General features: G+C 56.5%; 10 protein-coding genes and 2 non-coding genes across 12 annotated transcripts; 9 read left to right on the top strand and 3 right to left on the bottom strand.

Moving 5' to 3' along the window:
- Positions 1–1,524: 1,524 nt before the first annotated feature.
- On the top strand, positions 1,525–3,891 carry TRAVEDRAFT_150955 (uncharacterized protein). Its single transcript, XM_008042288.1, has 7 exons — positions 1,525–1,869; positions 1,920–2,543; positions 2,613–2,622; positions 2,674–3,054; positions 3,106–3,272; positions 3,329–3,402; positions 3,457–3,891. The coding sequence occupies exons 1-7, from the start codon at positions 1,805–1,807 to the stop codon at positions 3,801–3,803; spliced, it is 1,668 nt and encodes a 555-aa protein (XP_008040479.1). The 5' UTR covers positions 1,525–1,804; the 3' UTR covers positions 3,804–3,891.
- A 2,392-nt stretch (positions 3,892–6,283) lies between these two features.
- TRAVEDRAFT_170309 (G-alpha-domain-containing protein) lies at positions 6,284–9,782 on the top strand. The gene is made up of 10 exons (XM_008042287.1): positions 6,284–6,681; positions 6,744–6,764; positions 7,645–8,230; positions 8,284–8,402; positions 8,452–8,507; positions 8,565–8,853; positions 8,909–8,991; positions 9,050–9,083; positions 9,175–9,489; positions 9,549–9,782. The coding sequence occupies exons 1-9, from the start codon at positions 6,468–6,470 to the stop codon at positions 9,222–9,224; spliced, it is 1,452 nt and encodes a 483-aa protein (XP_008040478.1). The 5' UTR covers positions 6,284–6,467; the 3' UTR covers positions 9,225–9,489; positions 9,549–9,782.
- A 181-nt stretch (positions 9,783–9,963) lies between these two features.
- On the bottom strand, positions 9,964–11,934 carry TRAVEDRAFT_170308 (uncharacterized protein). Its single transcript, XM_008042286.1, has 3 exons — positions 11,712–11,934; positions 10,739–11,158; positions 9,964–10,675 (listed from the first exon to the last, which is right to left on the bottom strand). Exons 1-3 carry the CDS (start codon positions 11,904–11,906, stop codon positions 10,199–10,201), a joined length of 1,092 nt encoding a protein of 363 aa, XP_008040477.1. The 5' UTR covers positions 11,907–11,934; the 3' UTR covers positions 9,964–10,198.
- Positions 11,935–12,671: 737 nt separating this feature from the next.
- Positions 12,672–14,615, top strand: TRAVEDRAFT_150946 (uncharacterized protein). Its single transcript, XM_008042285.1, has 7 exons — positions 12,672–13,131; positions 13,183–13,310; positions 13,381–13,461; positions 13,518–13,801; positions 13,855–13,870; positions 13,931–14,088; positions 14,144–14,615. The coding sequence occupies exons 1-7, from the start codon at positions 12,990–12,992 to the stop codon at positions 14,478–14,480; spliced, it is 1,146 nt and encodes a 381-aa protein (XP_008040476.1). The 5' UTR covers positions 12,672–12,989; the 3' UTR covers positions 14,481–14,615.
- Positions 14,616–14,637: 22 nt separating this feature from the next.
- TRAVEDRAFT_128058 (uncharacterized protein) lies at positions 14,638–14,898 on the bottom strand (the record flags this gene model as incomplete). Its single annotated transcript, XM_008042284.1, has 1 exon — positions 14,638–14,898. A coding segment is annotated over one exon (261 nt), but the record flags the coding sequence as incomplete, so codon positions are not given.
- A 136-nt stretch (positions 14,899–15,034) lies between these two features.
- On the top strand, positions 15,035–15,120 carry TRAVEDRAFT_t140. Its single transcript has one exon. It is a non-coding gene; the product is annotated as a tRNA-Ala (tRNA).
- A 408-nt stretch (positions 15,121–15,528) lies between these two features.
- TRAVEDRAFT_150944 (uncharacterized protein) lies at positions 15,529–16,687 on the top strand. Its single transcript, XM_008042283.1, has 6 exons — positions 15,529–15,617; positions 15,683–15,722; positions 15,785–15,926; positions 15,979–15,989; positions 16,045–16,157; positions 16,207–16,687. The coding sequence occupies exons 1-6, from the start codon at positions 15,572–15,574 to the stop codon at positions 16,422–16,424; spliced, it is 570 nt and encodes a 189-aa protein (XP_008040474.1). The 5' UTR covers positions 15,529–15,571; the 3' UTR covers positions 16,425–16,687.
- A 1,900-nt stretch (positions 16,688–18,587) lies between these two features.
- TRAVEDRAFT_49238 (uncharacterized protein) lies at positions 18,588–20,939 on the top strand (the record flags this gene model as incomplete). Its single annotated transcript, XM_008042000.1, has 6 exons — positions 18,588–18,745; positions 18,806–19,043; positions 19,288–19,588; positions 19,649–19,809; positions 19,867–20,511; positions 20,565–20,939. 6 exons carry the CDS (start codon positions 18,588–18,590, stop codon positions 20,937–20,939), a joined length of 1,878 nt encoding a protein of 625 aa, XP_008040191.1.
- A 288-nt stretch (positions 20,940–21,227) lies between these two features.
- Positions 21,228–21,313, bottom strand: TRAVEDRAFT_t132. The gene has a single exon. It is a non-coding gene; the product is annotated as a tRNA-Ala (tRNA).
- Positions 21,314–21,884: 571 nt separating this feature from the next.
- TRAVEDRAFT_73002 (NADH:flavin oxidoreductase/NADH oxidase) lies at positions 21,885–23,338 on the top strand (the record flags this gene model as incomplete). Its single annotated transcript, XM_008042282.1, has 6 exons — positions 21,885–22,160; positions 22,216–22,390; positions 22,445–22,708; positions 22,766–22,905; positions 22,961–23,095; positions 23,153–23,338. The coding sequence occupies 6 exons, from the start codon at positions 21,885–21,887 to the stop codon at positions 23,285–23,287; spliced, it is 1,125 nt and encodes a 374-aa protein (XP_008040473.1). The 3' UTR covers positions 23,288–23,338.
- Positions 23,339–23,671: 333 nt separating this feature from the next.
- TRAVEDRAFT_49236 (NADH:flavin oxidoreductase/NADH oxidase) lies at positions 23,672–25,095 on the top strand (the record flags this gene model as incomplete). Its single annotated transcript, XM_008041999.1, has 6 exons — positions 23,672–23,929; positions 24,004–24,184; positions 24,237–24,500; positions 24,560–24,699; positions 24,768–24,902; positions 24,958–25,095. 6 exons carry the CDS (start codon positions 23,672–23,674, stop codon positions 25,093–25,095), a joined length of 1,116 nt encoding a protein of 371 aa, XP_008040190.1.
- Positions 25,096–25,549: 454 nt separating this feature from the next.
- TRAVEDRAFT_127448 (NADH:flavin oxidoreductase/NADH oxidase) lies at positions 25,550–26,991 on the top strand (the record flags this gene model as incomplete). Its single annotated transcript, XM_008042281.1, has 6 exons — positions 25,550–25,832; positions 25,894–26,067; positions 26,124–26,387; positions 26,449–26,588; positions 26,651–26,788; positions 26,854–26,991. The coding sequence occupies 6 exons, from the start codon at positions 25,550–25,552 to the stop codon at positions 26,989–26,991; spliced, it is 1,137 nt and encodes a 378-aa protein (XP_008040472.1).
- Between the last annotated feature and the right edge of the window lie 6 nt (positions 26,992–26,997).

Here is a 26,997-nt window from a genome sequence, read left to right as displayed (position 1 = left end):
CGCCACCAAGGGCAATGTGACCCGCATCTTGAACGGTGGCCCTGCCATGAGGCTCGATGTCGATGCAGGACGGACTGTCGGTTCTCTAGTGCGGCTTGGGTGTCTTGTAAAGCTTCAGGTCCGGCCCCGCACGATCGCAGCACCGTTCGGGCAGCCTTCCGTGCGAGAGCTGCGTCGAACAGGAGATATGTGGCAGGTGTATGTCCGTTCACTAGCGACGCCACGCCGCGCGGCAGCAGCAAGATCTGCAGCAGGCAAGCCGTAAGTGACAATTTAGAAATAGCCTTCGCGGCCGCAAGGTCCGCCACATACGAGTCTGAGTTGCCATCTACGGCGAGAGGCCGCGAGGATCTGTGCTGCTCCTCCATATCGGTACATGATCAGCGATATCTGCTGCTATACCGGTAGGGTGGATTGAACACACACCTCGTTCGGCCATCGCTGGTCGGATCTCACGACCTGACCCGCGCGAGAGCCTCATGGCAGGAAAAAACTTGCAGAACGATCAGGAAGCGCCAGGACTAGATCCAGGAGAATGGGCGGCATATCCCGCAGAACCGCGTGCACTGGTCCTGGTCTCCGCCGAGACTTCGCATCGGTCAGTTTGGCATTGGCAATGCGGTTAGAGGCACGTTGTCGAGCGTGGCCCAGGGCCGTCCAGGTTGGGGATGAGCGCGCGGGAACTTGAACCACACCGTGACAAGCTGCGGACACAAGTGTACATACGAATAGCCGGCATTCCAAACTGCAAGTCGCAGCAATGACGTAGCCCAACTACCTGCCACGACCCTATGCAGTTATTGAAATCTTGAAGAGCCTCGTCGCGAGGCAATAGCAAGATGGGAAGGTGTTGTTGCGGAAGACCTTCGTTGCTCCTTGCAATTGCCCCGAAGCACCAGCGAAGAGGTCACTGATGAACTGGACTTCTCAGTTATTTTCTGGGGACAACATATGTTGCAATGCCTATTGTATGATGCAGCAGACGATGATAAAAGGTAGACATGTGTATTGCAAATCTAGTACGACGACATACATATGCTCGCGACATAAAAACAGCGCCGTTCCATGGCACCGCTGAGAAGCGACATCGCAGCGACACCGCGACGCCTTCATACCCCCGGTAGCCGCTTCGTACTGACCTGTGCGAGGAGACAATATGAGCACAGGTAAAATAAAAAAAAATGACGGAACAAGGATCAGAGTTTAGTTGAAGTCTCGACATGGGTGTTAAGACAGGGATAACTGAATGTATAGTCTCATCTTCTCGAGCCGTAAGAAAACGAATGCTCACCTGTTACATTACACGACGTCGAGGACGTCTGTGTCCTCCCTCCGGGGTGGGCCCGTATAGCCCAGAAAATATTGACCAAGTCGTCCGGCAGAGTTGCGTAGACGCTGGAGAAGCATTCCCGTTTTGGGTGGGGCGGTTTAGGGCAGGCGCCGTGGGACTTGGCCTCCGCGGATGTCTTAGGAATCGGATGGTTCCAACTTACAACTCGACCATCATCCCAACCTATACCGACGCTTGTCAATCTATGCACTCCTCTTTATCACTGTATGATCGCTGCATGCGGCTGGCCTTTCGATGCAGGCGTGAGCCGAGCGGCTTCTGATATGCGCGGGTCGTAAGTGATAGCACTTCTTCAGCACATGACTACTCTATCGCCGCGTTCTGTACGGTGCACCATATGGTGCGCGGCTTGCCCGACGGAGCATCGGTTGTATATATAGGTGGTGATGACGGCGTGGGACGCCAGTCGACGCTGTCTGCACCCAGAGGCACAGTCCAGGGAAAGTCGCGCCAATGACACGACTCGTCGCCGCCGCAGTTGCTCTTGTGGCCCTCCAGGGAGTAACTGGACAAACATGGTGAACCGAAACTTCTTCTCGTCACGACCAGAGCTAATAGAGAGAGGAAGGTGCGGCAAGAATTACATGGCGTCCTCGCCAGTAGTGCCTCCTGGCGGACAGTTCCCCGTACCAGCCGTATCATCCCAGCCGCACCTGGCCCTACGCTGCGCCCCGGTCATCAAACCATATCTGCCTGAGGATGCATCCACTTCTGCAGGGATCCTCATCGACGCGCCTATCACGTTTTCCCAAATACAGGGCGCGGTACCTATCGACCTACCAGTCCGTGGAGCGCTGGGAGATCTGCTTGTGACGGTGAAGGTAGACGGCCGGACCCTTGCCAGTGGACCTGTGGCTGTCAATGCAAGCAAAGTGGAGCTCCCGTTCTCGCTCAAGAGTCTCAAGCCGCAGGCTACTCCGTTCGACGTGGAGTGTTCGGCGACTTTCGCTACAGCTGGGGCCAAGGACAAGCACCAGACGTTCACGGCGAAAACGACTCTGTCGTACCTCCCGGACCCCCCTGATGGCCGATCCGTGACGAAGATGGACCTGCGTACGGGCGCGCTGCTCGCAAAGCCTGCGACCGGAAAAGGAGGGGCCTATGAGACCGTCTTCCCCGTCGGTTTCTACACAAACTTCGGTGGGTACCTGGACTCGAATTTGTCGCTCATCAACGACATCAAATCACAAGGGTGAGCTCAATGTCTGGCTATATGCGCTTTTTTGCGACCATTGACTGATCGCATGGGTTCGCTCACCAGCTTCACTGTGGTAGGTAGCCCGCAATGCCGGGCATACTTCGCGATTACTGAAAGCGCATAGGTACATCCAGTCCCAACGTTCGACAACCTCACAGCACTCGCGCTAGCGGTCGAGCGCATGGAGGAAGTCGGACTCTACCTGATGTACGACATGCGCTGGACCTATATGAATAACACCGCCGTCACCGAGGAAGTGAACCGCATCAAGAATAGTCCTGCACTTCTGCTCTGGTACACCGGCGACGAACCGGACGGCACTTCGGACCCCCTCAACGCGACGACGATCGCGTACGACTTGATCTACTCCCTCGACGGCTACCACCCCGTCTCACTCGTCCTGAACTGCGAGAACTTCTTCTGGTCGGAGTATACCGCAGGCGCCGACATCGTCATGCAGGATACGTACATGGTTGGCATCAACGCGACGTTCTCTACTGTTTGGGTGCGTGTATGCGCGCATCTTTGCTATAATTTTTGCTGACTGTGACCTCAGAACACGACCTGCACTCCGGACTACGGCGACTGCGGCTGCGACAACTGCCACGGCGAGTTTGAAGATATCAGCACCCGCATGGACGAGTTCGCCGAGCGGAGCTTTGTTGACGGCTGGGAGCTGTCAAAGGCCGCATGGACCGTTCCGCAGGGCTTTGGTGCCGACTCGTGAGTTGATTCAGGGAGGGGGCGTGGTCATGATTGCTAACCACTTATACTCGTAGGTACTGGAGCCGGGAGCCCACTGGGAAGGAATTCGTCGTCCAGAGCGTCCTCGGGATCAACCACGGTGCACTCGGTAACAAAACTCAACTCTGTCGTATCGTGTGCTTGCTGACATTCATGCCTCCAGGTGTTGTGTCATGGAACGCTCCCACGACGGCGGATATCACCGCCTCCGCCGCCGCACTCTCCAGGTCGCTCACAGTCATGAAGGACTTCATCCTCAGCCCGAAGGCGGCCTTTGAGCACGTCGTCGTCGACCGTGTGGACGTCGGCCTGTGGACCGTCGGCGGGCGCACGCTCGTGCTCGCGACGAACCTCAACTACGCTCCAGCCCGCTTCGACCTGAGCCAGGTGCGTGGGCTCGCTCTCAAGGCTCTGGTGGCCAAACAGGCGCTGGACAGCGGCGCGAAGTTGAGCGGGCACGTCATCGAGCTGGAGAGCGTCGGCACAGGAGGCTTCATTCTTGGAATTTGAGTCGGCGTCGGACTGTATGCGCACGTTGGGTTGCGTCCAAAATTCGCCCGATAATTTGTACTTCACTCGAGTGCACCAAATGGAATCGAGAAGCACGTTCTAAAACTACGGAGCTACGCTGGTGTTCACTCTACATTGACGTCGAGTCCAAGTACGCGTGCGCGGCGCCCAACGGGACCATGAATGAGGTGCGAGTCATGCGAATTGCTCTACTACTCGATGCTAACTCAGTATTCTTCCCATTAAGCAGAAAGTCTGTAGAGCCCGTAGCGTGACCTACTGGTTCTATGTCACCTTGTTCGTGCCGCGTTAGTCGTATTGCGAAAGGACCGTTGGGTTGCCGCCTTCCCGCCGCGGGTTAATTAGAGCGAATAAGTAAGTACTAGTCAGCATGCAGCCATATTCGAATCTCGTACTGGACGACCAACAAACGCCTACAAGACTCAGGAGTACCTCCATGAGGGCGCCTGCTACGGACATCGACCCACCCTCGAACTCCGTAGCCTTTACAATCCAGAAGTCCGTACGATGATTCATTAGGTGAGCTCGTCGGAAATCCGATGTATCCAAGTTGTTGACCTGACTCCTGTTCACAGGGCCCGACGATCGATTAGCCAGGGCGCTCCAGGGCGCCAGCCGTGCCCTGCATCAGCCTGCATCCTGCCGGCCAAACGGCATAGGCACTATCCTACTGGACGAATGTTCTGACGGTAGGTATATGTGCGTCATATAGCTCATGCACAGTGCATAATATTCGGTGCAGTCGCCGGCGGCGGTCTCCTGACATATGCGCATAATCCCAGTACAGTCGGCCTACAGAAGTCCCTGGCAGTTATGACTGTATTGGAAACCCTCCTGCGACGTTTTCTCAGGTGGCGTCGAATGCTCCGGCAGTTGTCGGTGAATCACTCGCGGGCGTGATGACGGGCAGCTTTGTCACACCGTCGGAGTGAGCCTCACCCGGGTTGTCACGTATCTCTCGAATCTCGACACCACCTATAGCGGAATCGTACGCATTTTGCTCACCCCACCGTAGTAAACTCTGACAGGGGTTTACGTTTGCACGCGGTGCTCCCAAGCTCATGGCCCTTTCGCCGGTGCCCGCTGATTCCCGGCGTCTCTCAGAGCCACTACCGCTCTTGCAGATAATGCTACACAATGCCACGCATACCTACGCATACACGGAGCGACAAATACCAAGGTTCGTCTGATCACCACCTGCTCTTCTTGAAGTCTAATAGCCCAGGCTTCCGCGCGAGCGTCCGTTCAGTAGCGCCATCCTCGACATTACGAATACCGACGGGCGCTCCGTCAACAGGGTGCTGTAAGTCGTTCCAAATAGGCCGTGGTGATTACGCTGAAGCTCGTTTCCGGTGCGTGCTCCGTCCGATCGGCGGTCTATATAATCGTGTTTACCAACGCAGTGCGGTCCCGGCTAGCACCACGGGCGTTCGCCACGTACTTACTGCAGACCACGCTCGCCGCCTTCCCAAAATTGCGGAAGAGGCATCTTGCAGGCCCTTGACGACCGAGGTACTAATTAGACTCGTAACAACGTTATAGTCCTCGCGGTCCTCGGGCCACGCTTAGGCAAGACGCGATCGAAAAACGCACTAGTCTCCTCGGGCGTTTGGGCCATCTGGCTCGCCGTTCACCCGGAACCCACAGCTCTCTCCGCCGTCATTTCTCTTGCCAAGACTTTTAGTAACACCGTTAGCAACAGGCGCACATCATACTCACATTGGCGGAAGCTCGTTGGACGCGTGCTCGAGTCGCTCTGCCTCATGGTATGTTTCTAGACCGCTTCATATTATACGTCATATAGGGTTGATCATCCCCCGCCGTGAGGCTGCGCTCAATATATATTAGACCCCCGCAGTTGTCCCCTCGCTGATGCGAATGGCCGCCTCCTCCGATTGCCGATGCCTCGCCTCTTGAACAAAATTGAGGATTTAAGTTGTGTGAGCTGGAAGCAGCGGCTGGGCATTATCGTCGCCGCGGAACTTTGTCGGAGACGACGTGGGGATCACATCCGTTGCTAGCTCCGATCAGCATGTCCGTTACACGCATATAGACGTCAGACGTGGCCTTGCGAACAAGGAACGGTTCAGTAAAATTGGCATCAACGTTCATGCACAGGGCGGTAGCGCGTTGGATAGCGCTCTATCTTCCTACCGCTCCCCTCTCCATGTTGACATGTACCCTGGAACCTGGCTGGTATGTCATATCTCAGTCAGAACACCAGTGGTCTTGTGGGCTGTCCCTGGAAGTGCCTGATCAGGAAGAGGACTGTTTGTTTGGCGAGACAAGCGACGGCGTGGAATATCGGTGGCGGAGTTTGTGGCGCGCACATACAGGGCAACTCAGACTCTTGACCTGCGTCTACCATCTCTCCGGATATTCTTGCCGGCGGTGATTTCAGCTCTCGGTCTGTGCGACCGATCCATCTTGTCGTCGCGCTCGCTGTGCTCCAGCGCATGCGGCAGGCCAACGGCAAGCCGTGGGAGCCATAGAAGACTTCCCTCATCAAGCCTTATACTCGGGCGTCCCCCGGTCGTAGATCTTGCTCGCCCCCACACTGCAAGCCAATCTCAGGCCTGTCTTCGCCCGCTAGCCGCTTACCGAATCCTCGAGCTTGACTTTGTCTCACATTGACCGCACGCCATGGGAGTCGGACGCGCCGTCGACGAGGACCCCCTCTCCCGCCTGCTCGCGCCCCCGCCGAACGAGACCGCCGAGGAGCGCGAGGTTCGGCTGCGAGTCGAGGCGGAGGCTCGCCTGAGGAGCGAGCGGATTGATGACCAGCTGAGGGCGGAGAAGGCGGCACTCAAGAAGAACAAACCCGTCAAGGTGTTGTTGCTTGGGCAAAGCGAGAGTGGTGCGTCCCAGGTTGGTGTTGCGGGGAGGTTCTCTTCATTCATCTACGCGTCCCCCTTCCAGGGAAGTCCACGACATTGAAAAGTGAGTGTATTCTTTTGTTTTGCTCCTTTCCCGCCCCCTCTATCCTTTTCGCTGGGCGTCGCTGCCAGGCGGCCATGCAGGCTTGCGTCGTGCCCCTAAGTGCTGTCCAGCGGTGGCTGCACAGGTACAGTGGGGAGAGTTTGCTGTCCAGCACTCTGGTGGGCCCGGATATTTTCATTCCAGAATATCCGGACTGTACCAGGCTTTGCTGTGTTATTCAGCATCTGTCAGGCAAAGTTAAGCATGTGTATGTTGGCGTATCGGGGATCTATGTCTGTGCTAAGCAAGAGGTGCAAGTCCGATCCCGGATACCTGCACCCGTTGCGAGCGGCCTGACATCGAGAAACACCCGCTTCTTTGGTCTCTAGAGCGCCGGATGTGTATCCGGGATATGACTAGCATTGCCTGACATTCCGTGCCCAGTCGGGAAGATGTGTATGCTTCTGTCTGATCTTGCAGTCTTGCCTGTAACCGGGGCATCGCGTTTGTCTTGGCCGTTCCAGACTGGATACGGACCGTTTTTCATCAACCGTCGTTCAATGATTCAAGGTCGTTGGGGCATACTGGGCAGAGCATATGCGCCTCGACTCGGATTCCTACAGACCGGAGTGACGGCCTGTCATTCAATATGAGGAGATAAGGAGGTGATGAACGACCTAACAACTACATACTTCCGGGCTTCTCGCAGTGATCGTTTCGCATACGGCGTGGCCGTTGGTTCGTCGGGGCGGATCGTGAGAGGTTCCTGAATGTATGCGCTTTATGAGAGGATGTCCGTTGGGAACATCTGTCTGCGTGTGCAGTGTGGCATATGGGACGTGACGGGAGCAATAGCGATGTTTGACAGCATCCCGGGTGTTCGCTAACATCCCTTCCACAGATTTCCAGCTTGCGTATTGCCAAGATCAATGGGAGGCCGAACGCGCGTCATGGCGAATGGTCATCCAGCTCAACTTGGTCCGAGGCATAAACAGCATCCTCGATCTGCTCGCAGAGGAGATGGCGGGTGGGGCTGCGCCGACGATGGGTGATTCGGATGTGAGCGACGACGAAGGCCCGCCCGCCCCGCGTGCGACCGGCACTCTCCACTACAGTGGGACGCACCGTCTGCTCAAGCTGCGGCTTGCTCCGCTGCGCACCGTTCAACATGACCTCGAGATGCGCATCGGTATCTCTGCTGGCAGCGACGTCCACGATGTCATCAACTCCCCGCCCGGCTCGCCCGTGCTCGGATCAACTGGACGCAAGCAGCAAGAGTTCTTTGTGCGGTCGGCGACGAGCTGGAAGCAGCTGCACAACCGCGCCCCGAGCGACAGCACGAATGTGAAGTTCCATGACGCCCAAGTGCGCGAGACGGCGGATATCATTGCTGGCTGTGCGGAAGACATGAAGGCCATCTGGCACGATCCAGTCATCCGCGAGATGCTTGGTAGAAAGGGCATCCGCATGGAGGTGACTCCGGGATTGTGGGTTTTGAGTTTTCCTCGGCAGCGTCTGCATATGTTAACATCTTGAGTAGCTTCTTGAACGACATTGACAGGATCGCAGTTAGAGACTACGAGCCGACCAACGATGACGTTGTGCGCGCCCGCCTGCGCACCCTGGGCGTCCAGGAGCATCGCATCAAGTTCAACAAGGGTGAGCGCCATTAGAAAGTTGGATATATGCGTGCTAATGTGCTTGCTAGGGCCGGCGGCCGGGTCAGAGTGGTGCATATACGACGTGGGGGGATCGCGTACTCAGGTAAGGCCTTACCGTCACATATTTTCAGGGTTGTGATTGTCTCAACCCTTCCGGCAGCGTATCGCTTGGTACCCATACTTCGACGACTGCGACGCTATCATTTTCCTCGCGCCGATCAGCTGCTTTGACGAACGCCTCGCAGAAGATCGCCGCATCAACCGCCTAGAGGACAGCTACATGCTGTGGAAGGCCGTGGTCTCATCCAAACTGCTTGCGAGGACGTCTATCATATTGTTCCTCAACAAGAGCGATCTGCTTGAAGCGAAGCTTCGAGGCGGCGTACGGGTCCGCGACTATGTACAGAGCTTCGGAGACCGGCCCAACAATCTTGAAAATGCCGTCAAATGTAAGCTGTCTCCGTGCGTTGTCGGATGTATCTCACCGGAGTCTTCGCGTGGCAGACTTCCAACAACATTTCCGGGACATCTTGAGGAAGCACTCACCGGAGCCGCGACCGTTCCGTGCGCATATCACGTCTGTCGTGGTATGTCTCTTCTGCACTATATCACAGGCACACTCTTGTTCTGACATGGTCCTCATAGGATACTCAAGCTACGGCTGTCACACTCTCCGTTGGTAAGTCATCCATTGCTCTTGCCTCGATCTCCTTTGGTTATATGCGGTTTATTGTCGCGCGCGGCATTGTTGACACACGATACTCTTACAGTCGAAGAAGGCATCCTCCGGGACCACCTCCAGCGGGCAGACCTACTCTGATCCACGCATCCACTTCATTCTCATCCGTCGACCACCGTTTCTTGTGTCTCGCTACGACCGTCGTGCCTAGCCGTTTCTTCCTTGCCCATGAATGCTGGCCGCTTGCGGAGCAAATTCCTCTCCCCTCTCCCCGTGCATCTCATCGACTTGGCGCCCCGTTAACCTTGCTCTTCCGCAGTGCGAGATAGCATATTCGTGAAAAACCTCCGTGAATCCGATTTGACTTGATCTGGCCCCCGCCACGGAACCTGTACCATAATCTGCGGTGAGCTTCTATCACCCCCTGCTGCGTCGAACGGACACGGAAGCTGACTCACGGCGTAGATTTATTCCTTATCTACCCTGTCGTGTAGATATAGTATCCCCCTCTGTGTATATCTCCGACTGCGCACATATGCGCCACTATTGCTCGAACGCTGCCGACGTCCCCCTCCACCCCTTCGCCTTCTTGTTGTATGTATGTTCGTACCGCCGCCCCTTGGCCCGCCATTCACGGACTCCCATTGCGTCGTGCTCGTTCTATTATGTGCCTACGCTAGACGTCTGTATTAATATCTCTCGCTGCACATTCCGTTCTTCTCTTATTCAGTCCGTGTGCGAAGCTGTTCGCAGGCCCGTTGGCACGTCACCGCGACCGGAGGTTGCGCGGGCTCCGAGGCACATCGGTTCCGGCACGGAGCCTCGAAGGCTTCTAGTAGATCGAAGACGACGTGTAGTGGGAAGAGACGCGTTCGAACAGGTTCCGGTGATAATAAAGACTTGCGACCGAGGTAACGAGATAGGTACCAATACATATATTCGTACAAAGCACGGAGCCCTGTCCAGGAAAGCACAACATAGGTATACTACACATAACACGACTCCCCCAGCTCGTACGGATGACGGGGATTAACGCGGCCGGGGCCACAGGGAAAACAAGACTGACGAGAGAGATGGATAAATAGCGATGGGGCGCAAAAACACCCCCAGGTGGCCTACTCGACCCGCGGCCGCTTCGACCTGTCGTCGCCCTCAGCCGTCTCTCCAGCTGAGCCGGCTGCAGGTTCGCCTTCCTCCCGTTCGCGCTTGCCGTTCCCCTTCGCACCCGCCCCAGGAGCGGACACCCCCGAAGCAGGCGCACTGGGAGCGGCCGCACCCGTGCTAGGCGCGTGTCCACGGAGGAGCTCGAGCTCGGCCTCGGCGCGCTGGCGGGCGACGCGCTCCTCTTCCCACATGCGGCGCATCTCCTCCAGCTGCGCCTGGAGGTCGCCCATCGCCTGGTCCATGAGCAGCTTCTCAAGCGTCCACTTCTCGATGTTCCGGGCTTCGTTCTCCTTGAGGTGGTGGATGTACTGCACCGCGCGACTGAGGATCGCACCCTTCGCCTTCTCGCCGGAGCCGTTAGGCACGATGCGCCCGAGCTCGTTGATGCCCTCGTTGATGTTCCCGCGCCGTCGGCGCTCGACCTCTTTCTGCAGCCGGGTTTGAGCAACGACGTCGGGTGTATTGAGATTTAGACGAAAAGGGGGACGTACATGGTTGTCCTTTCGGACTCGCGCCCACTCGTCGTTGGTCATCGTCGAGCTGCGGCCGTTTCGCCGCCCACCAGACTTGCCGGTTGACGTAGGTCGCTCGGTGTCTGGAGAATCTCCATCTTCGGGTTCGGGGCTGTCTTGGGGCTGCCCGCCATCCTGGGAAGCCGAAGGTGGCGCACCCTCAGCTGCAGGCGGTGGCTGTGGAGCGGTTGCCTGTAAGGCGGTAGCGACTGCAGAGAGCTGCCCGAGATTTGGGGGACCGCGGGGATGGGAAGAAGGACCGGGTTCGCTGGGCATGCCGTTGTGTTGCAACGGGTGCATGTTAGGAAACTGGCCGGTTTGAGGAAGGTGCTGCTGCAAGAAGGCAGTTTGCGATAGATTAGAAAGTGCTTCTGCCGCAGCTGAATCCTTGAGGTCGCCCTGCAAATCGCATACTGCATGAGCATCGCGTGGTTCGCAAAGCAGTCACTGTGTATCACTGGTACGACAAGATTTCGAACAGCTGTACGCCTACTGCGTGTCGCAAGCTTAGGACAGCCTGATCCTGTATGTCGTTTGGGCAGCCGCATGAGTACGAGTACCACTGATTTACACTTACGGACGAGGTGTCCACAGCGTATATGATCGCCATCGAGGTACATCGCTGTGGCTGAACCGATAGAGTTATAACAAACGCCGATGCCAAGGATAGCCAGGCACCTTGAGTTTGACGGACAATCCGTCACAACTACCGCCTGATATATGGGACATACGTTGCCACCGCGATGGGCAGGGAAGGGCAGAATACGCCCGCTTCTCTGGATCGTCGCCTCCTCTACGACCGGTACGCGCACGCGGATGTCGCGGTCACCACCCCAAACGTGACCGATGTGTGCGATCACGTGGAGGGGGCGCGCGACGCATCCCGACGGAGTATGCGTCGTAGACGGGGTGTGGATATCCAGGCGCGATCGTGGGGGAACGGGGGACTTACCCTGTTGAACATCTCTGGAATGTGCTTGAGCAGGGCCATGACATGCTCGTTTGCCATGCCCGGAATCAGGTTGCCCGGAATATTAGGCTGCGTGCTGCCCTGGGCAGGCTGAGCCGCGGTGGGCTGCTGGACATTGGAGGGCGCGGGCTGAGCGTGTGCGAGGGCGGGGTCGTGGGCAGGCTGTGTGGATGCCATATTCCGGCCAAGTCTGTATTAGGGTTATGGGGTATGGTCCAGCGGCCGAACGTGCGGCAATGGAGAGCGCGGTGGTCGGGTCAGAGCCGCCTCAAGTATATAGTCTCCTCGTCGTGCGCAACGGCGAATAAAGGTGCTTGCTCGCTGTGGAGGGCAACGAAGGCCGAGGGACAATTGCGGGGGAGAAGTGATCACGGGGGAGAAGGAAGGTCACGTCTTAGTCACGAGGCCGTATATATACCCTGCACGTGAGAATTCGCGGTAAACATGCGCAAATAGCCGCCCAGGCAGCGCCACCTGCGTGCACGGGCCATGCCGCCCCTTCTGCCTTCTGTCCTCGGCGTACGACGTCGCCCGTTGGAGCACCAACGACGACGACGACCTGAACATCTTGTCAATGAACACTTATCTTCCAAGCCGCGCAGCATGACGTACTTTGAAGCTATGCATGCGCAGCCCGCAGGAGTCCCGATGCGTCCGTTCCGCAGCCACTCTTTCTGCAGACCCGGCGGTTCGAATGGGGCGGGCACCGCAGGGAGGTCATGGAAGCTGCTGGTAAGCGGTCAAGCTCAGGTTCTTGGTGGCTCACTGCAAAGCCGCAAGCTGCGAGTTCGCCATTAATGGCCGGCGCCATGCAGCACACTATTGCATCATTGCCCTGCACCTCTTCTTCCCCTCGTGGCCCTCGACTGAAGCGGCTCGTATGTAAGAATAGGGCACTATCCTCGATTTGCCGCATCCGAACTCCAGGCTCGGCTTCAGGCTGTCCTCTTAATTTTTACCCCGCGCGACTTCGATCGCAAGTCACGACTATCGGACTATACTGCGCTTCAGAGGGCTCAGTATATAACCCGACGGAGCACAAATGGCCTTCGAGCTTTCCTCTGCGCGTTCTCCGCCTACCGTCAGCCTCATTCCATCGCCGGACATCTCACCGACAAATTTGCAGAACGCTCAGTCTATTTCCCCCCTCCGATCTCTACGCTCTTCAAACTTCTCGGACGAACAGCAACGCTACTAGACGTCTCAGTCTAGCTCTCGCACTCGCGACTCTACCTTTGAAATCCTAGTCTTTCTATCACCATGCGTGGAACTGCAGCAGTGGCAGCGGCTTTGCTCGCGTCAACTCCCGCTCTGGCGACGTACAGCCTTATCAAGGAGTATTCGGGCACGGACTTCTTCACTGGGTGGGACTTCTATGGGAACTACGATAATTTGACAAGTGGTATGCGATTTCGCTCGTTCGTCGAAGTCTTAACCGCTCATACTCCGTTAGGTGATGTCATATGGGTCGATCAGGCAAATGCGACAACGTCTAAGCTTGTATACGTGAATGATGCGGGCAACGCGATCATCAAGGTGGATAACACCACCAACGTGCCGTACAACGAGAAGCGTGATACGGTATGTTTTGCTATATGTTGCTGCTTTCCGGCTCTTTATGAGCGATGCACTTACACTTGTGCTCGCGCAGGTACGGATCACCAGTGACGACTACTTCCCTATCGGCACGGTCCTCGTTTTCGACGCTACCCACCTGCCATATGGGTGCTCGGTATGTGCCATTTGATATTGCGTGCATCCTTTTTCTCACCTTCGCGTGGCACACAGGTGTGGCCCTCCTTCTGGACGAAGGGGCAGAACTGGCCCCTTGGTGGCGAAATCGACATCATCGAGGGTGTCAACCTGATGACGGCCAACCAGATGGCGCTACACACGCAAGACGGGTGTACCCAGGCGTCGTCGGTGACGCAGTCCGGCACGTCGGGCACCACGAACTGCACAGTGGACGCGGGTTGCACTGTTACGGAAACGCAGTCCAACAGCTACGGCGAGGCGTTCGCGACCGCGGGTGGAGGCGTCTGGGCGGCGCAGATCGACACTACCGGGATCTCGTGAGTGCTTGTCCTCGCTTTCGCAGTCGGGAAAATACTGATGATCGCGGCAGCATCTGGTTCTGGACTGTGAGTATATGTGGGACTTCTGACTTGTTATCGTTTGATTGACCTTCACCCCTTCTCCAGAGGAGCAGCGTTCCGTCATCCGTGTCCAGTGCTACGGACTCGATCGACCCGTCCGCCTGGGGCACGCCTTCGGCGTCCTACCCCGCCTCGTCCTGCGACATCTCCGAGTTCTTCACGCCTCAGCAGCTCGTGCTCGACATCACGCTCTGCGGTAACTGGTACGAGTACACCCCTCCGGCATTCACATGTCTTCCTCTGACCTCTCATCCTCAGGGCGGGCACTGCATCGGTGTACGAGGGGACGTGCGGCGGCGATGGCACCGCGACAGCGTGCTACATCGACAACGTCATCGGCAACGGCACGAACTACGCGAACGCGTACTTCGAAATCGCATACATCAAGGCGTTCTCGAACAGCTCCGCCCTCGTCGCGACGACCTCCGGGGGCTCCACCGTGCTTGTGTCCGCGACCGCCACTTCCTCGAGCGGGTCGTCGTCGAGCTCGTCGGGCTCACAGAGCAACACGCGCCTGCCCGAGGTGGGCGCGCGCGCGTTTGTCGCGGTCGCGGGTGCGACGGTGCTCGCTGCCTTCTCTTGGGTCCTCTTGTGATCCGGCCAAATCATGCTGTAATGACTTCGAGATGACACGGACTACAAGCTATACGTATAGACCATCTCACGGACCATGTATCGCTATCGTTACTGCGCTGCTCAATAATAATGTAGCGTTCGAGAGATACTAGTCACTTTGCAAACGATCGACATGTCTATAACGGCCAATCCCTTACGAGCAGCCGTCGTTCATGATCGTGTAGCAGCGGCACGGGTAAGACGTCGAACGCATATAAGACACGCGTACAGCTCTCACTCACTCTGCGTTCACTCGAACATGTACAACCGTTGAGGGAAAAATAAATATTGAGACCCGTAGGTCTACCACTCCGGGAAAGCGTGTCATCCTTGTGCAGGGGCCATGCTAATCTTCTCTGTATCGTTCCAATTTTTTCGTATGTCACCCCGAAGGGGACATTAGTTGGTCTTTGGCGGCGAGAGTCCACGCCGTTGTGATGTATTTTACTGAACCTCCGGGTTGGCGGGTGGCCGGCACAGCCTCGTCAATGCAGCACTGCGATAATGAACGCTAGTTTTGAAGAAGGCTTTCAAGGGCATGTGGTGTAGTTGGTTATCACGCTCGCTTAGCATCTCCGTGAGCTTGCGAGAGGGGTCCGGTTCAATCCCGGACATGTCCATGTTTTTGCGATTTAAACATAGATGGCCACGCGCAGGAACATTCGATCAGCGCGCGGTGAACTGCTTAACGGTGTTCCATCTTGTGCCTTTTTAAGCACAACTCCAACTGTCCCTGGAGACGGCGTCGGGTCGTGCGTACCTTCAAGCATTCCAATGCAGTCATCTTCCAACACTTACCGAGCTTCTAGCTTACCAGAGTATGCCCAGATGTGCCGCATGCTGTCTGCTAGGCCGGCCACGGGATGTCTCGAACATGGAAGAACCAGCGGACATGTCAACATGATCATACGGTTACGTTGATCTAAAGTAGAGCTCATCGTGGGAATCGAAGCGTTGAGACAACTTCAAAAAGTCGCGAGCATGGTTGGCGGCCTCAAGGTTTCTTGCCTTTTCTCCCCCACCCTCCCCTCGCTGCCACAAGCCCTCCAGGCACCTCGCTCGCTGTTCAAAATGCGCTTTTCGCTCGCCGCCCTTGCTCTCCCTATCGCCGTGGCTAGTATGTGCTACATCGACTTTCGACAAGCTGCGGAATGCCGTTAAACGTGATACTTCAACTTGCAGGTGCCTTGGACATCACCGGTCCTTCTGAGTCGGCTTTCTGGTAAGCCCCCCACCTATTCAATGAAATACAGATGCAATACTCAAGAGGGAATTGATACATAGGGTACAGAACACAAGTAACACGATCACTTGGACGTTCAGCCAGAACGACCCCAACCCGATTGACATTATCGTCGTGAATGGAAACAACCAGACGCTGAACGGTCCGTTCGCGATTGTATCTTCTGCCAACGTTTCCGCCGAGGTACAGTTTGTGTCCTTATAATTTCACCTCGTCTTATTGACAAGTTATGTAGTCATTCACTATGTGAGTACACGCCGATCACCCTCTACGGCGCAATCTTGACCGTAGTACGACACAGCACCAACGTGACCCTGGTCCCTGGAGACGGCTACCAAGTCCAGTTCGTCAACACTACGAACCTGACACAGGTCTTTGCTAGCAGCCCTACCTTCACGGTCAAGCCCCCTGGCAGTAGGTCGCACCATCTTACCCGGACGGGCCTTGGTCTCATTGATTCTAGGTGCTCCCGCCCCCACCTCGAGCGCGTCGAGCAGTGCATCAGCTTCGGGCTCTGCGGCTAGCGCCTCTGCTACCTCGCCTAACGGTTCCAGCACGTCCAGTGCCAGTGCCACCGCCTCTAGTGGCGCGAACGGCGCTGTCAGCCTGACGAGCGGCCAGGGCGTGTTCGGCGTCATCGCGGCGTGCGGCATCGCGTCCCTCTCTGCGCTTCTCTTGTAAGAATGCCGCAGCCGACAGCTCCCGACGAGCCCCCGATCATTGCATCTCGTATGCTTTCCGCCTCCGGATCTCCCCTTGTGCAGCACACCTCCTCCTCCCCCCTACTGTGAACAATGAACCCTGGTACTCCGCGGTGTTTGCCGTTACCACCTTCGTTGACTCGTCCACTCTTTTGGCTCCCTTGTTGTTGTCTTTTTGCTCTTGACGTTTTTCTTCAGGGCTGTATTCCCCGATACCAAGCCTCTGGGTGTCCGCCCATTCAGATGTATTCTTCCATTTTGTGTATCGTCATGCTCTGCGGCTTTTCATATGGCCTGTTCTCTCCGCGCGTTACGGCCGCACGCCGCTGTACTGTATCTACGTACGTAGTAGGTAGGCGCAAATGCGAACTTTGGCTATTGTTTGCATAACGGAAGAATGCTCCGATCCCTTGGTCCGACAGTGACCGGGGTTATGGCTCCGAAAGGTACTCAGTATAGCCAAGTAGGGATGCTATACAATATGCGTACGTATACTGGCAAGCATTTCCGAGTTCCCGTCTACGTGCCTGTGCAAGGGGTTGAGAGCGCTTACAAGACGCCGCGTCGGGATAGGACCCCCGCCTATGCCGCCAAAGGTCCGATCGTAGTGTCGACTAAAGTGCCCTCAAAAGGGGCCTTATGTCCGAGTCAACATGTCGTACAAATTAGCCTTATATGGTTCAATGTCCGATAATCTCTGTCGACTAAATGGGCCTATGAGGGCGAAGGTCCGATCGTCCATGTCGACAGAAAAGCTACCCCGCCAACCAGACGCCCGCTACCTGATAGCCAATGTCGACCGTTGGGACGCCATAACCGCGTTAATCCACGGATATGGGTACGGGTAGGTACGTGTATGCTCATATGAGGAGCCTGACCTCAATAATGATCGTCTTTTGGACCCTCGCCCGTTCGAAGGTCCGATCGCTATGTCGACCAAAACCTACCTCGGAAAGGTATGTCCTACTCATTATGTCGAGTATTTTGCCCGAAATCCATGTCGACTGAAACCCCCAAATTTGGGTGTTTTGCGATCGGACCTTTGGCGGCATAGGCGGGGGTCCTGTCGGGATGCCGTGCACCTGCGCATGTCTGGTTGCAGCTCACACCGTCTCGAAAGCCCCATGGGGTGTCACTATAATCCCAGAGCTGGTATGCGAAGATATCCTTCAAGATTCTTCAGGTAATGCACCCCTGTCAGAGCTAATCAAGTATATGATCTTTGCGAGACAGGCTTGCAAGAACGGTTGGCCCCTCGTACCCGGGATCCGATAGGGCTGAAGAGGGGTACAACTAATAAAATCCGAATCTAGCAACAGCTTAGACATCGATCCCTCGGCACTCACGATGAGGAGATTAAACCGGCAGGAAAAGAATATCCACCCAGGACTGAGTGGTTAGCCAACATACTGCATCGACGTTCTTGCGCGCGGCGGCTCCGCTCCGAGGCCTGGCTCATGGCGAGAAATATGTTTACACTTCCACTTCGTCCCACATTTTCCCGAATGCTGACTACTGGACGCTGTGCGACCTAGGCCATGGTGCATTATCGAGCTATGTAGTATGCGATACGTTAATTCGGGGTATAGAAGTTGGGAAGACGTCCGCGCCTGAGGCCTGAACCCGTACTAGGGTGGGTCCTTCTTATAAGGCGTGCCGAACCGTCAGCCTCGATACGCCTACAGTACTACTGGCTCCCCGGCTCACTGAGAGCTGCGTAGTAGGGCTATTATCACTGATATATCCAACATCGCGGGTGGATGGTCCAATGTGACACACCTCCAAATGCGCGAGTGGTCGTGCTGGTGTGAATATCATTAGAGTGTTGGCCTGTCCCTCTCCTGACTCCCTACCACCACCTCCTGCCAACGCTGTTCTACACCCGTCCTGCTCGATCCACTTCCACGCGAACTCGTGGGCGCACGGGTACCGTAAACCCGGACCGTCGATTGGTTGTTTGAGGATGATCCACTGTGCCGGATACGCAGCACCGCCGAATGCGAGATTCCCGCGAACGCCCCTTGGAACGGACCCACCATTCACACCCATCCGGGCGGTACCACGCTCTTCTCTTACCCGAGTCCTTGGCATTGGGTGCGCCAGCGGCGTCGGCAGAGGCAGGGTTGCTTCATGACTTAGCACCATGCCCCCACGAACCCCTACTGCCAACGCCATGGCCGGACCCAGCAACGCCCAGGACGAGCTTACTGCGACGGTGTTCGGCGCGGTCGAGTCGCTCAACCAGATCCGCAAGGCCAACTTCCTGCTCGAGACATCCCTCGCGCTCATAGAGAGTGGCAGGTACGTGCAATCTCGCTGTGTGGCTCTCCCCTATTCGCATATGTTGGGGACGGTGAACAGCGCTGAGATGGAGCCGGCAAGCAGGTACGGCGACGATGTCGAAAACTACTTGGACGTATATTTGCGCACGCCCGGATTGGAGAAGAAGGATGTGGCGAGGGCACTTCTGGCGCGGGGGAACGCACGGAAGATGGCGGGCGACAAGCTGCTGGCGAGGGCGCAACAGGACTTCCAGGCAGTCGCGAAGCTCGACCCTTCGAACCGCGAGTTACAGGGATATCTTAGGCGGAGCAACATGGTGAGTGTGCCTCGGTTCTCTGCGGGTCGTCCACCAGAATAGTCCAGGGCAGGCCGCCGCCCTGGGCCCCGTCAAAGGGGGCCTTCCGTCTGCCGTTGGCTTGCAGGCATGCCTGCTGGTGCGTTGCAGCTGATGAGACCGCCCGCATGTAGGTGGGAGCGGCGCATCCGACCGCGCTTCGGCTATCCTGGCAGACGCTGCGCGCCCCATCCAAAGTTTCGCCGTTGGCTAATACATACCGCAGATTCACTTTGTGGACGAGCCGGCCTCGCAGCGTGCTCCCCCTGAGATTTGGGAGTTAATCGCCCGCTTTATCCCACGCTATCATCTTCGCACTTGGCTTTATGTGTCCGCGTTCCACAGAGAAATCGCGGTGCGCCTCATCTTCCACACGGTCGACCTCTACTTCGGCGAGGACCAAGACCTCAACCGTGGCCTCGACATATTCGACCGGGTGAAGGCGGACCCGGTGTTCGCCAGCCGTGTAAAATGTCTCCGTCTACACTGGGCGTACGAGGAGAATGATATGTTTGATCTCATGACGAGTAAGTACTTTCATTTCCCACTCCACTTGATGCGCCTGGCACTCACCGCGTGGTTCTCAGGAATGTTCAGGTCCGCATTGCCTGCCTTTAACGCCCTTCGCGAATTCGAATGGATAGGTTATCCGGAGCTGCGAGCGGAGATGGTGCAAGCAGTCCTAGAAACTCACCCCAAGCTTCAGTCCCTCGGTCTGATAGGCTGGCACTTCGACGCTGTTGGCGTGGTACGCTCTGAGATCTTATTAATTTTTTGTCAACTCCCTGATGCATATATGCGCCAGTCTGCGTTCCGCGGCCTTCGGAAGTTCATCCTGCGGGCCGAAGACGACGATGGCTTCGCCGACATGGGCGAAGTCCGTACTGTTCTCGACCAAAACCAGGGGACGCTCCGGCACCTCACTCTGGGCGCCTACCTTCAGCGGAATCATTCATGGGACCACGCGTTCCAGTCCGCAACTATCCGCAATCTCACGCATCTAGAGCTAGTCGACACCCGCATCTCGCATGTCGTCCTTGCGCGGATAGCCCATGCACACCGGCTCGAGAGTCTGACGCTCCACGGCACGTTCGAGGAGCCCTGCTCGGCGAGCGTTGTGTTCGGGAGCGATCATGTTATCGATGGCGTCCACACGTTCCTCCCCCATCTGGAGGAGTTCCGCTTTATCATGGTTGGCCACGACGACGACATCAATTTGTTCCAATCGGTGACGCAATTTCTTCGCCAACGGCCGAAGTTACGGAGACTTGACTTGGGTTGTTGTCCGTGGGACCTCGTCCACGGCGTGCTCTCAAACTTGACCGACCTGCGGGCACTTCGGGTACGCATCGCGAACCTCAACGACACCTCGCTACGTGCCCTGCTAGACGCGATCCCGAAAGCCATGACGGCCCTCCATCTGGAGACCTCCGTGTCTTCCAAACCCATCGTACGTTTATCTTTCGCCCCCTCTATGCATACCAAATTGACCTTGCCGTATAGCATGAATACGCCCCCGCATTCTCCCTCTTCCCGTCCCTCACCATGCTGCACCTCAACGGTAACCGGCGCCGTCCACAACCGAACCTCCTCTCCGACAAGGAGTTCCAAATGCAGACGGAGCTCTGGGGGTCCAGCGCGCGGAGCATCGCCCACGCGCTACCCACGATCGACTTCGTCGGTTGGCACGGCGAGCATTACGTCGTCGTGCGCGACTCGAGCTCGGGCAAGTCGGAGAAGGTCGAGCTGAAGGAGCTGCCGTCGCGGCGGCGGCTGGACTGCGCGAAGGGCGTCGACTTGGGCACGGACGACGCGGCGTGGACCGAGCGCAAGGACCTCCCGATGGACTACGAGATGCCGGGGCTGCAGCAGACGTAGAGCGCGCGCCTGTGCAGTGTGTCTTCCGTTTGTGTCGCTTTGTCGCTGTCGTTGTCGTTTGCTAGTTTAGCTGCATGTTATGTCGGGTTTGCGTGTCGCATGTATCATCACAGGGATATTCAGAAATATCAATCTCCTTCCCCACGGTCCTGTTCATTTGTGTACATTTGAACTACATCCGTGAGCGTCATCTATTAGTGACCTATCCTTGCGATGGACCGTATTCTGAAAAAATGCTAGTGATGTTCGAACTCTGTTGCTAGACAAAACAATACCAAAAGTGCAAAATGGACATGTCCGGGATTGAACCGGACCCCTCTCGCAAGCTGACATTCATGCTAAGCGAGCGTGATAACCAACTACACCACATGCCCTTGCATAGGGGCTCGACCGGTTAGTTCTGGCCCATATGAGCGTTAAACAATATGCATTGAATAGGGCCAACTTCGGCCAGCCCTCCATTTCAAGTATCCGCCCTGCCGTCACCAAATTCCGATATCTGGTCTCTCATCCTCCTCCACTACCCTGTACTTTCGTCGCGACAACCATGGACAAGTCCGCATATGAAGTCGTCATGCGCTCCCGGGACCTTCAACCGTACAAGCAACGCGATGGAACCGTAGAGGTCTAGTGAGCTGCTGCTGAGACTCCAACTGGCGACGAGGATTTCCTTCTTCCGTTCACGCTACTACATCCCAGATGGAGGGCTCTGGAAGACTGCTAATCCTTTCTTATCTATGGCGACATCGAGCTCAACGACCTGCCCTCAGCGTCGAGATTATTAAGCCTGAGCTGAGTAAGTTGCCGGCGCGATCTCGCACGGCGCGAACTGCGAAGCGTAGCATCCCAGGCTCCCTATAAAAGGCGTCCGAAGGGCGACGACCTACTCACCAGTTCACCCACAACATCACTCTTCATACTCTCTTCAATAACCTCTAGGCCTAAATGCCAGGCACCACACGTCTTCCAGCGCTCTTCCAGCCCATCCAGGTCGGAGACATCACGCTTGGCCATCGCGTAGTCTTCGCACCTCTCACTCGTCTCCGTGCAAACAAACACGGTGTACATGCCGACATCGGAACAGAGTACTACACGCAGCGCGCGTCTGTTCCCGGAACTCTGCTCATCTCTGAGGCGACGTACGTCGGGTCTTCCGCGCAAGGACGCTCCCCGAACGCCCCGGGGATATACACGGAAGACCAGATAAATTCTTGGAAACGCGTAAGTGTTCGCAAAAGATGTTCGCCGAGTGTTGATTATAATACTCCAATGACAGATTACGGATGCCGTGCACGCGAAAGGGTCGTTCATCTATATGCAGATTTGGGCGTTGGGACGCGCCGCGAGGATAACGGAGCTTCGCAAGGAGCAGCCCGATTTCCCATACGTCTCTGCGTCGGACGTGCCTCTCACCGGAAGAACCGACATTCCGCGCCCACTTACCATAGCAGGTTAGCTTTTCTCTAGACGAAATAATGATAGTGCTAATTTTTATGCGTGAGTAGAGATTAAGTCGCATGTCGAAGCGTTCGCCGAAGCGGCGCGAAATGCTGTCCACAAAGCGGGCTTTGACGGCGTTGAGGTCCACTGCGCCCATGGATATCTCATCGACCAGTTCCTCCAGGAGATGTCGAACAGGCGCACCGACGAGTACGGGGGCTCGGTCGAGAATAGGTGCCGATTCGCTCTGGAGATTGTTGATGCCGTGAGTCGTGCCATCGGTGAGGAGAAAACGGCTGTACGCATCAGCCCATGGAGCGAATTCCAAGGTAAGCCTTGAGAAATGTGTTATAATGCGCATATATTCACTCAACAAACTCGTGTAGATATGCGCATGCCGGACCCCCTGCCGACTTTCACCTATCTCGTGTCTCGTCTTGCGTCAGACCATCCCAACCTAGCGTTCCTCCATGTAGTGGAGCCGGAGGTATCTGGGGCCGTGGACAGAACTGTCAAGGAGGGCGAAGTAGGTCCCTAGTCCCCTGCTTCGATATCGTGACTCACATGTGCTCTTTCTGCAGTCCAACGAGTTCATCCGCAAGATTTGGCAACCTCGCGCGCTAGTCAGCGCGGGTGGTTACACGCGCGAGCGTGCACTGCAGGTAGCGGAAGAGACCGGTCAACTCATCGCGTTCGGAAGGCCGTTCATCAGCAACGTATGTCACAGTGCGTTTATTTTAGCGCAGGCATTTTTCTAACTACGCCCTGTATAGCCCGATCTACCCCGCCGTCTGCTCAAGAACATACCACTGGCCAGCTGGGAGGATCGGGAATTCTACTATACCCCGGAGGAGCCACGTGGGTACATCGATTACCCGGCTGCTGACGACGAGGAACGCTCGTCTTAGAGACTTAGACGGACCAACTCCCATCGATATCACGTTTCAATTTAGAATCATATGCCCGCATATGCTAGGGACGCTGACACGCTAATGACACGAGAGCTTGAGCTATTGCGTACGGCCTGGAGCCTCAGAAACTGTCAGATGGTGCGAGAATTCCAACTTGGCGGTCCGGAATGTGAGAGAAAGAAGCAGTACGTGGAGGTAGGTGGTCGAGATGCCTTAGTAAGTGCGCCGACTTGTCAAGACAGCGGGAAAACATATCTAAACGCCTTCTCAGCAGAAGTATTTATAGGTGGCTACACCATGTCTCGTTAGACCCAAAGTCCTAGACGGCTTTCCCTTTTGCTCGAGTACTGCACTCAGAGACTCTCCCCCGCTTTCGAGAACATGTCAGAGCCCGGCGAAGCGGTACCAAAGCTCTTCCAGCCCGTCAAGATCGGCGACGTGACGGCGGGGCATCGTGTCGTCCTCGCGCCGCTCACCCGCTGTCGCGCGAACAGCAAGCACGTTCACACCGACCTCGCCGTAACGTACTACGCGCAACGCGCCTCCGTCCCGGGCACCGTGCTGATTTCCGAGGCGACGTTCATCGCGCCCTACGCGGGGCTATATGCGCACGTTCCGGGCATATGGAGCGAGGAGCAAGTCGCATCGTGGAGAAAGGCAAGTCCACGACCATCGTAACCGCACAATCTCCGCTGACTGAAGGCTCCACGCAGATCGTAGACGCGGTGCACGCGAAGGGATCGTACATCTATCTCCAACTTTGGGCACTCGGACGCGCTGCCAATCCCGCCGAACTCCGAGAAGAGAACCCAGATTACCCGTATGTCTCTGCGTCGGACGTCCCACTCCCTGAGAAGTCCGATGGCGAAGCCCCGCGCCCGTTGACGATCCCAGGTGAGATCCGATGAACTCCTTCCGTACGACTGGTCTGCTAACGGCTACGAAGAGATTAAGCAGTATGTAGAAGCGTACGCTCAGGCCGCACGCAATGCTGTGTATGGCGCGGGCTTCGATGGTGTCGAAGTCCACTGCGCACACGGGTACCTCATCGACCAGTTCATACAAGACACTTCAAACAAGCGCACGGACGAGTATGGCGGATCCATCGAGAACCGCTGCAGGTTTGCGCTCGAGGCAATCGATGCTGTCGTGAACGCTATCGGGGAGGCCAAGACAGGCTTTAGGCTGAGTCCATGGAGCACCTTCCAAGGTATGCGTTTGCAGTGCGGATGTCGTCCACAGAGTCTAATATCGTTTGGATTTCTGTAGGCATGAGGATGGCGGACCCGATACCGACATTCACCTATCTCGTCACCAAGCTTGCGCAGGACTATCCGGATCTCGCCTTCCTACACCAGGTTGAGCCGGGTGTAGCTGGAGGGTGGGACATCGACGCAAAGACCGGCGAGGTGCGTGGTGGCTCTGTCACTTGACACTAGTGTCTGTGACGCCGACGCTGATGGACCGCATTGCTCAGTCAAACGACTTCATCCGCAAGATATGGTTCCCGCGGCCGCTGATTTCTGCCGGCCGGTACACACGCGAGTCAGCCATCGCGCGCGTGGAGGAGACGGGAGAGCTCACAGCGTTCGGCCGACTCTTCATATCCAACGTAAGTCCTCGGGCTCGGGCTAAGTGAGACTCTGCTCACCTATACGATTCGCTAGCCGGACTTGCCTCTGCGTCTGCGCAAGAATTTGCCCCTGAATGGTTGGGACCGCGCGGTCTACCACCTGCCGGAGGAACCGCACGGGTACATCGACTACCCGTTCGCGGACGAGAACCGCGAGGAACTGGGGGTATAGAGGCTGTGGAAGTCGTGTGGAACGCGATTGTGACGAAGGTTAATGTTCACTCGTCGTTCCGCTCTGTCATATAGTGTAGATGTAACAACGTACCACTGACTCAATATCTCGCAGACTTCTGGGTGCTCTCGATGCGGTGAATCCGAGTCTGGGACAGACGCTGCATGATAGTGCGGGAACAATCCCGTTGGTGCGGCACGCGATGAGAGAAAGAAGCGAGCAATCGTAGTAGAGCCTTAGTAAGTCGCAATACGTGCGTGTGGTCCCGCAGTGTTCAGACGGGGCCGGAGCCCTGAGTATATGTCTAGCCTTTCCTGAGTCAGACGTGTTTCCATAGATATATAAGGCGGACCAGGTGCGTTTGATGTTGTGTATACACAGATCATTCGCCTCCGATATGACCCTGTCGCACGAAGGCCCCCCTTCATCCGATTATCTTGTCTCCACCTCACACATGGCAACTCTCAGCGAGCCTGTCCCCAAGCTTTTCCAGCCCATCAAAGTCGGGGATATGACCCTCGGCCACCGTGTGGTCATGGCGCCGCTCACGCGCGGACGTGCAACGAAGAAGCACGTCCATACGGACCTCGCGGTGACCTACTACGCTCAACGCGCCTCCGTCCCCGGCACCCTCATCGTCGCGGAGGCGACCTTCATTGCCCCTCGCGCGGGGCTCTACGACCACGTGCCTGGAGTGTGGAACGACGAGCAAATCGCTGCGTGGAAGAAGGATAGTAGTCATGGGGTCGCTTCGGTCTTGTGTTGTGGGCTAACTCTGCTTGGGTCGATAGATCACAGACGCGATACACGCAAAGGGGTCATACATATACCTTCAACTTTGGGCGCATGGCCGCGCTGCGGACCTCGCGGTGCTGAGAGCAGAAAACCCCGACTACCCGTATGTCTCGTCGTCGGATATTCCGCTGTCATCCGGGAAGAATGGGGAGAAGCCGCGTCCGCTTACGATTCCAGGTGCGACGCCCTCGGATTATGTTCGCAGATGAGATGGGCTTACGAAATATGCATAGAAATCAAGGAGTACGTCGAGACGTACGCGCAGGCGTCTCGAGACGCCGTGTTCAGCGCAGGATTCGATGGCGTTGAAGTCCACTGTGCACATGGGTATCTGGTCGACCAGTTTATCCAGGATACCTGTAACAAGCGGACGGATGAGTATGGCGGTTCGATCGAGAACCGGTGCAGGTTCGCGCTCGAGGTCATTGACGCTGTCGTGGAGGCCGTTGGACCGACAAAGACAGGCTTCAGGCTTAGCCCATGGAGCACGTTCCAAGGTAAGATACGACCTCGGACCTACTTTGAACGTTCGGTACTGATGAGTGGTGCACCTCCAAGACATGCGGATGGACGACCCCGTACCGACCTTCACCTACCTGGTCTCCGAGGTCGTAGAGACCCATCCCGATCTGGCATTCATCCACTTAGTGGAGCCTGGCGTGGGTGGGGGCAGCGATATCGAAGCCAAGGCGGGCGAGGTAAGCCCTGCCGCATTCACCCTGGTATCCGAACCCGGACACTTAAATGCCACTCATGTCAGTCAAACGACTTCATTCGCAAACTGTGGCTCCCGCGGCCTCTGATCACTGCGGGTCGGTACACGCGTGAGTTAGCTATCGCCCGTGCTGAGGAGATTCCGGGCGAGCTTCCTGCATTTGGACGGCTCTTCATCTCTAACGTAAGTTGTTCTATCTTCCCTTGGAGGCTTCACTTGTTGACAGCAACGGATCGGTAATACTATAGCCTGACTTGCCCCTGCGATTGCGCAAGAATCTGCTGTTGACCCCCTGGAATCGGGCTGTCTACTATACACCAGAGGATCCGCATGGGTACACCGACTACCCATTCGCAGAGGAGAATTGTGAGGAACGGGGGGTGTAGAAGTTA

The sequence above is a fragment of the Trametes versicolor genome (assembly GCF_000271585.1).
Source record: "Trametes versicolor FP-101664 SS1 unplaced genomic scaffold TRAVEscaffold_8, whole genome shotgun sequence".
In the NCBI taxonomy this organism is placed as follows: Eukaryota; Fungi; Basidiomycota; class Agaricomycetes; order Polyporales; family Polyporaceae; genus Trametes; species Trametes versicolor.
Note: the sequence above shows the minus strand (reverse complement) of the source record. Positions and strands in the feature narration are given on the sequence as shown.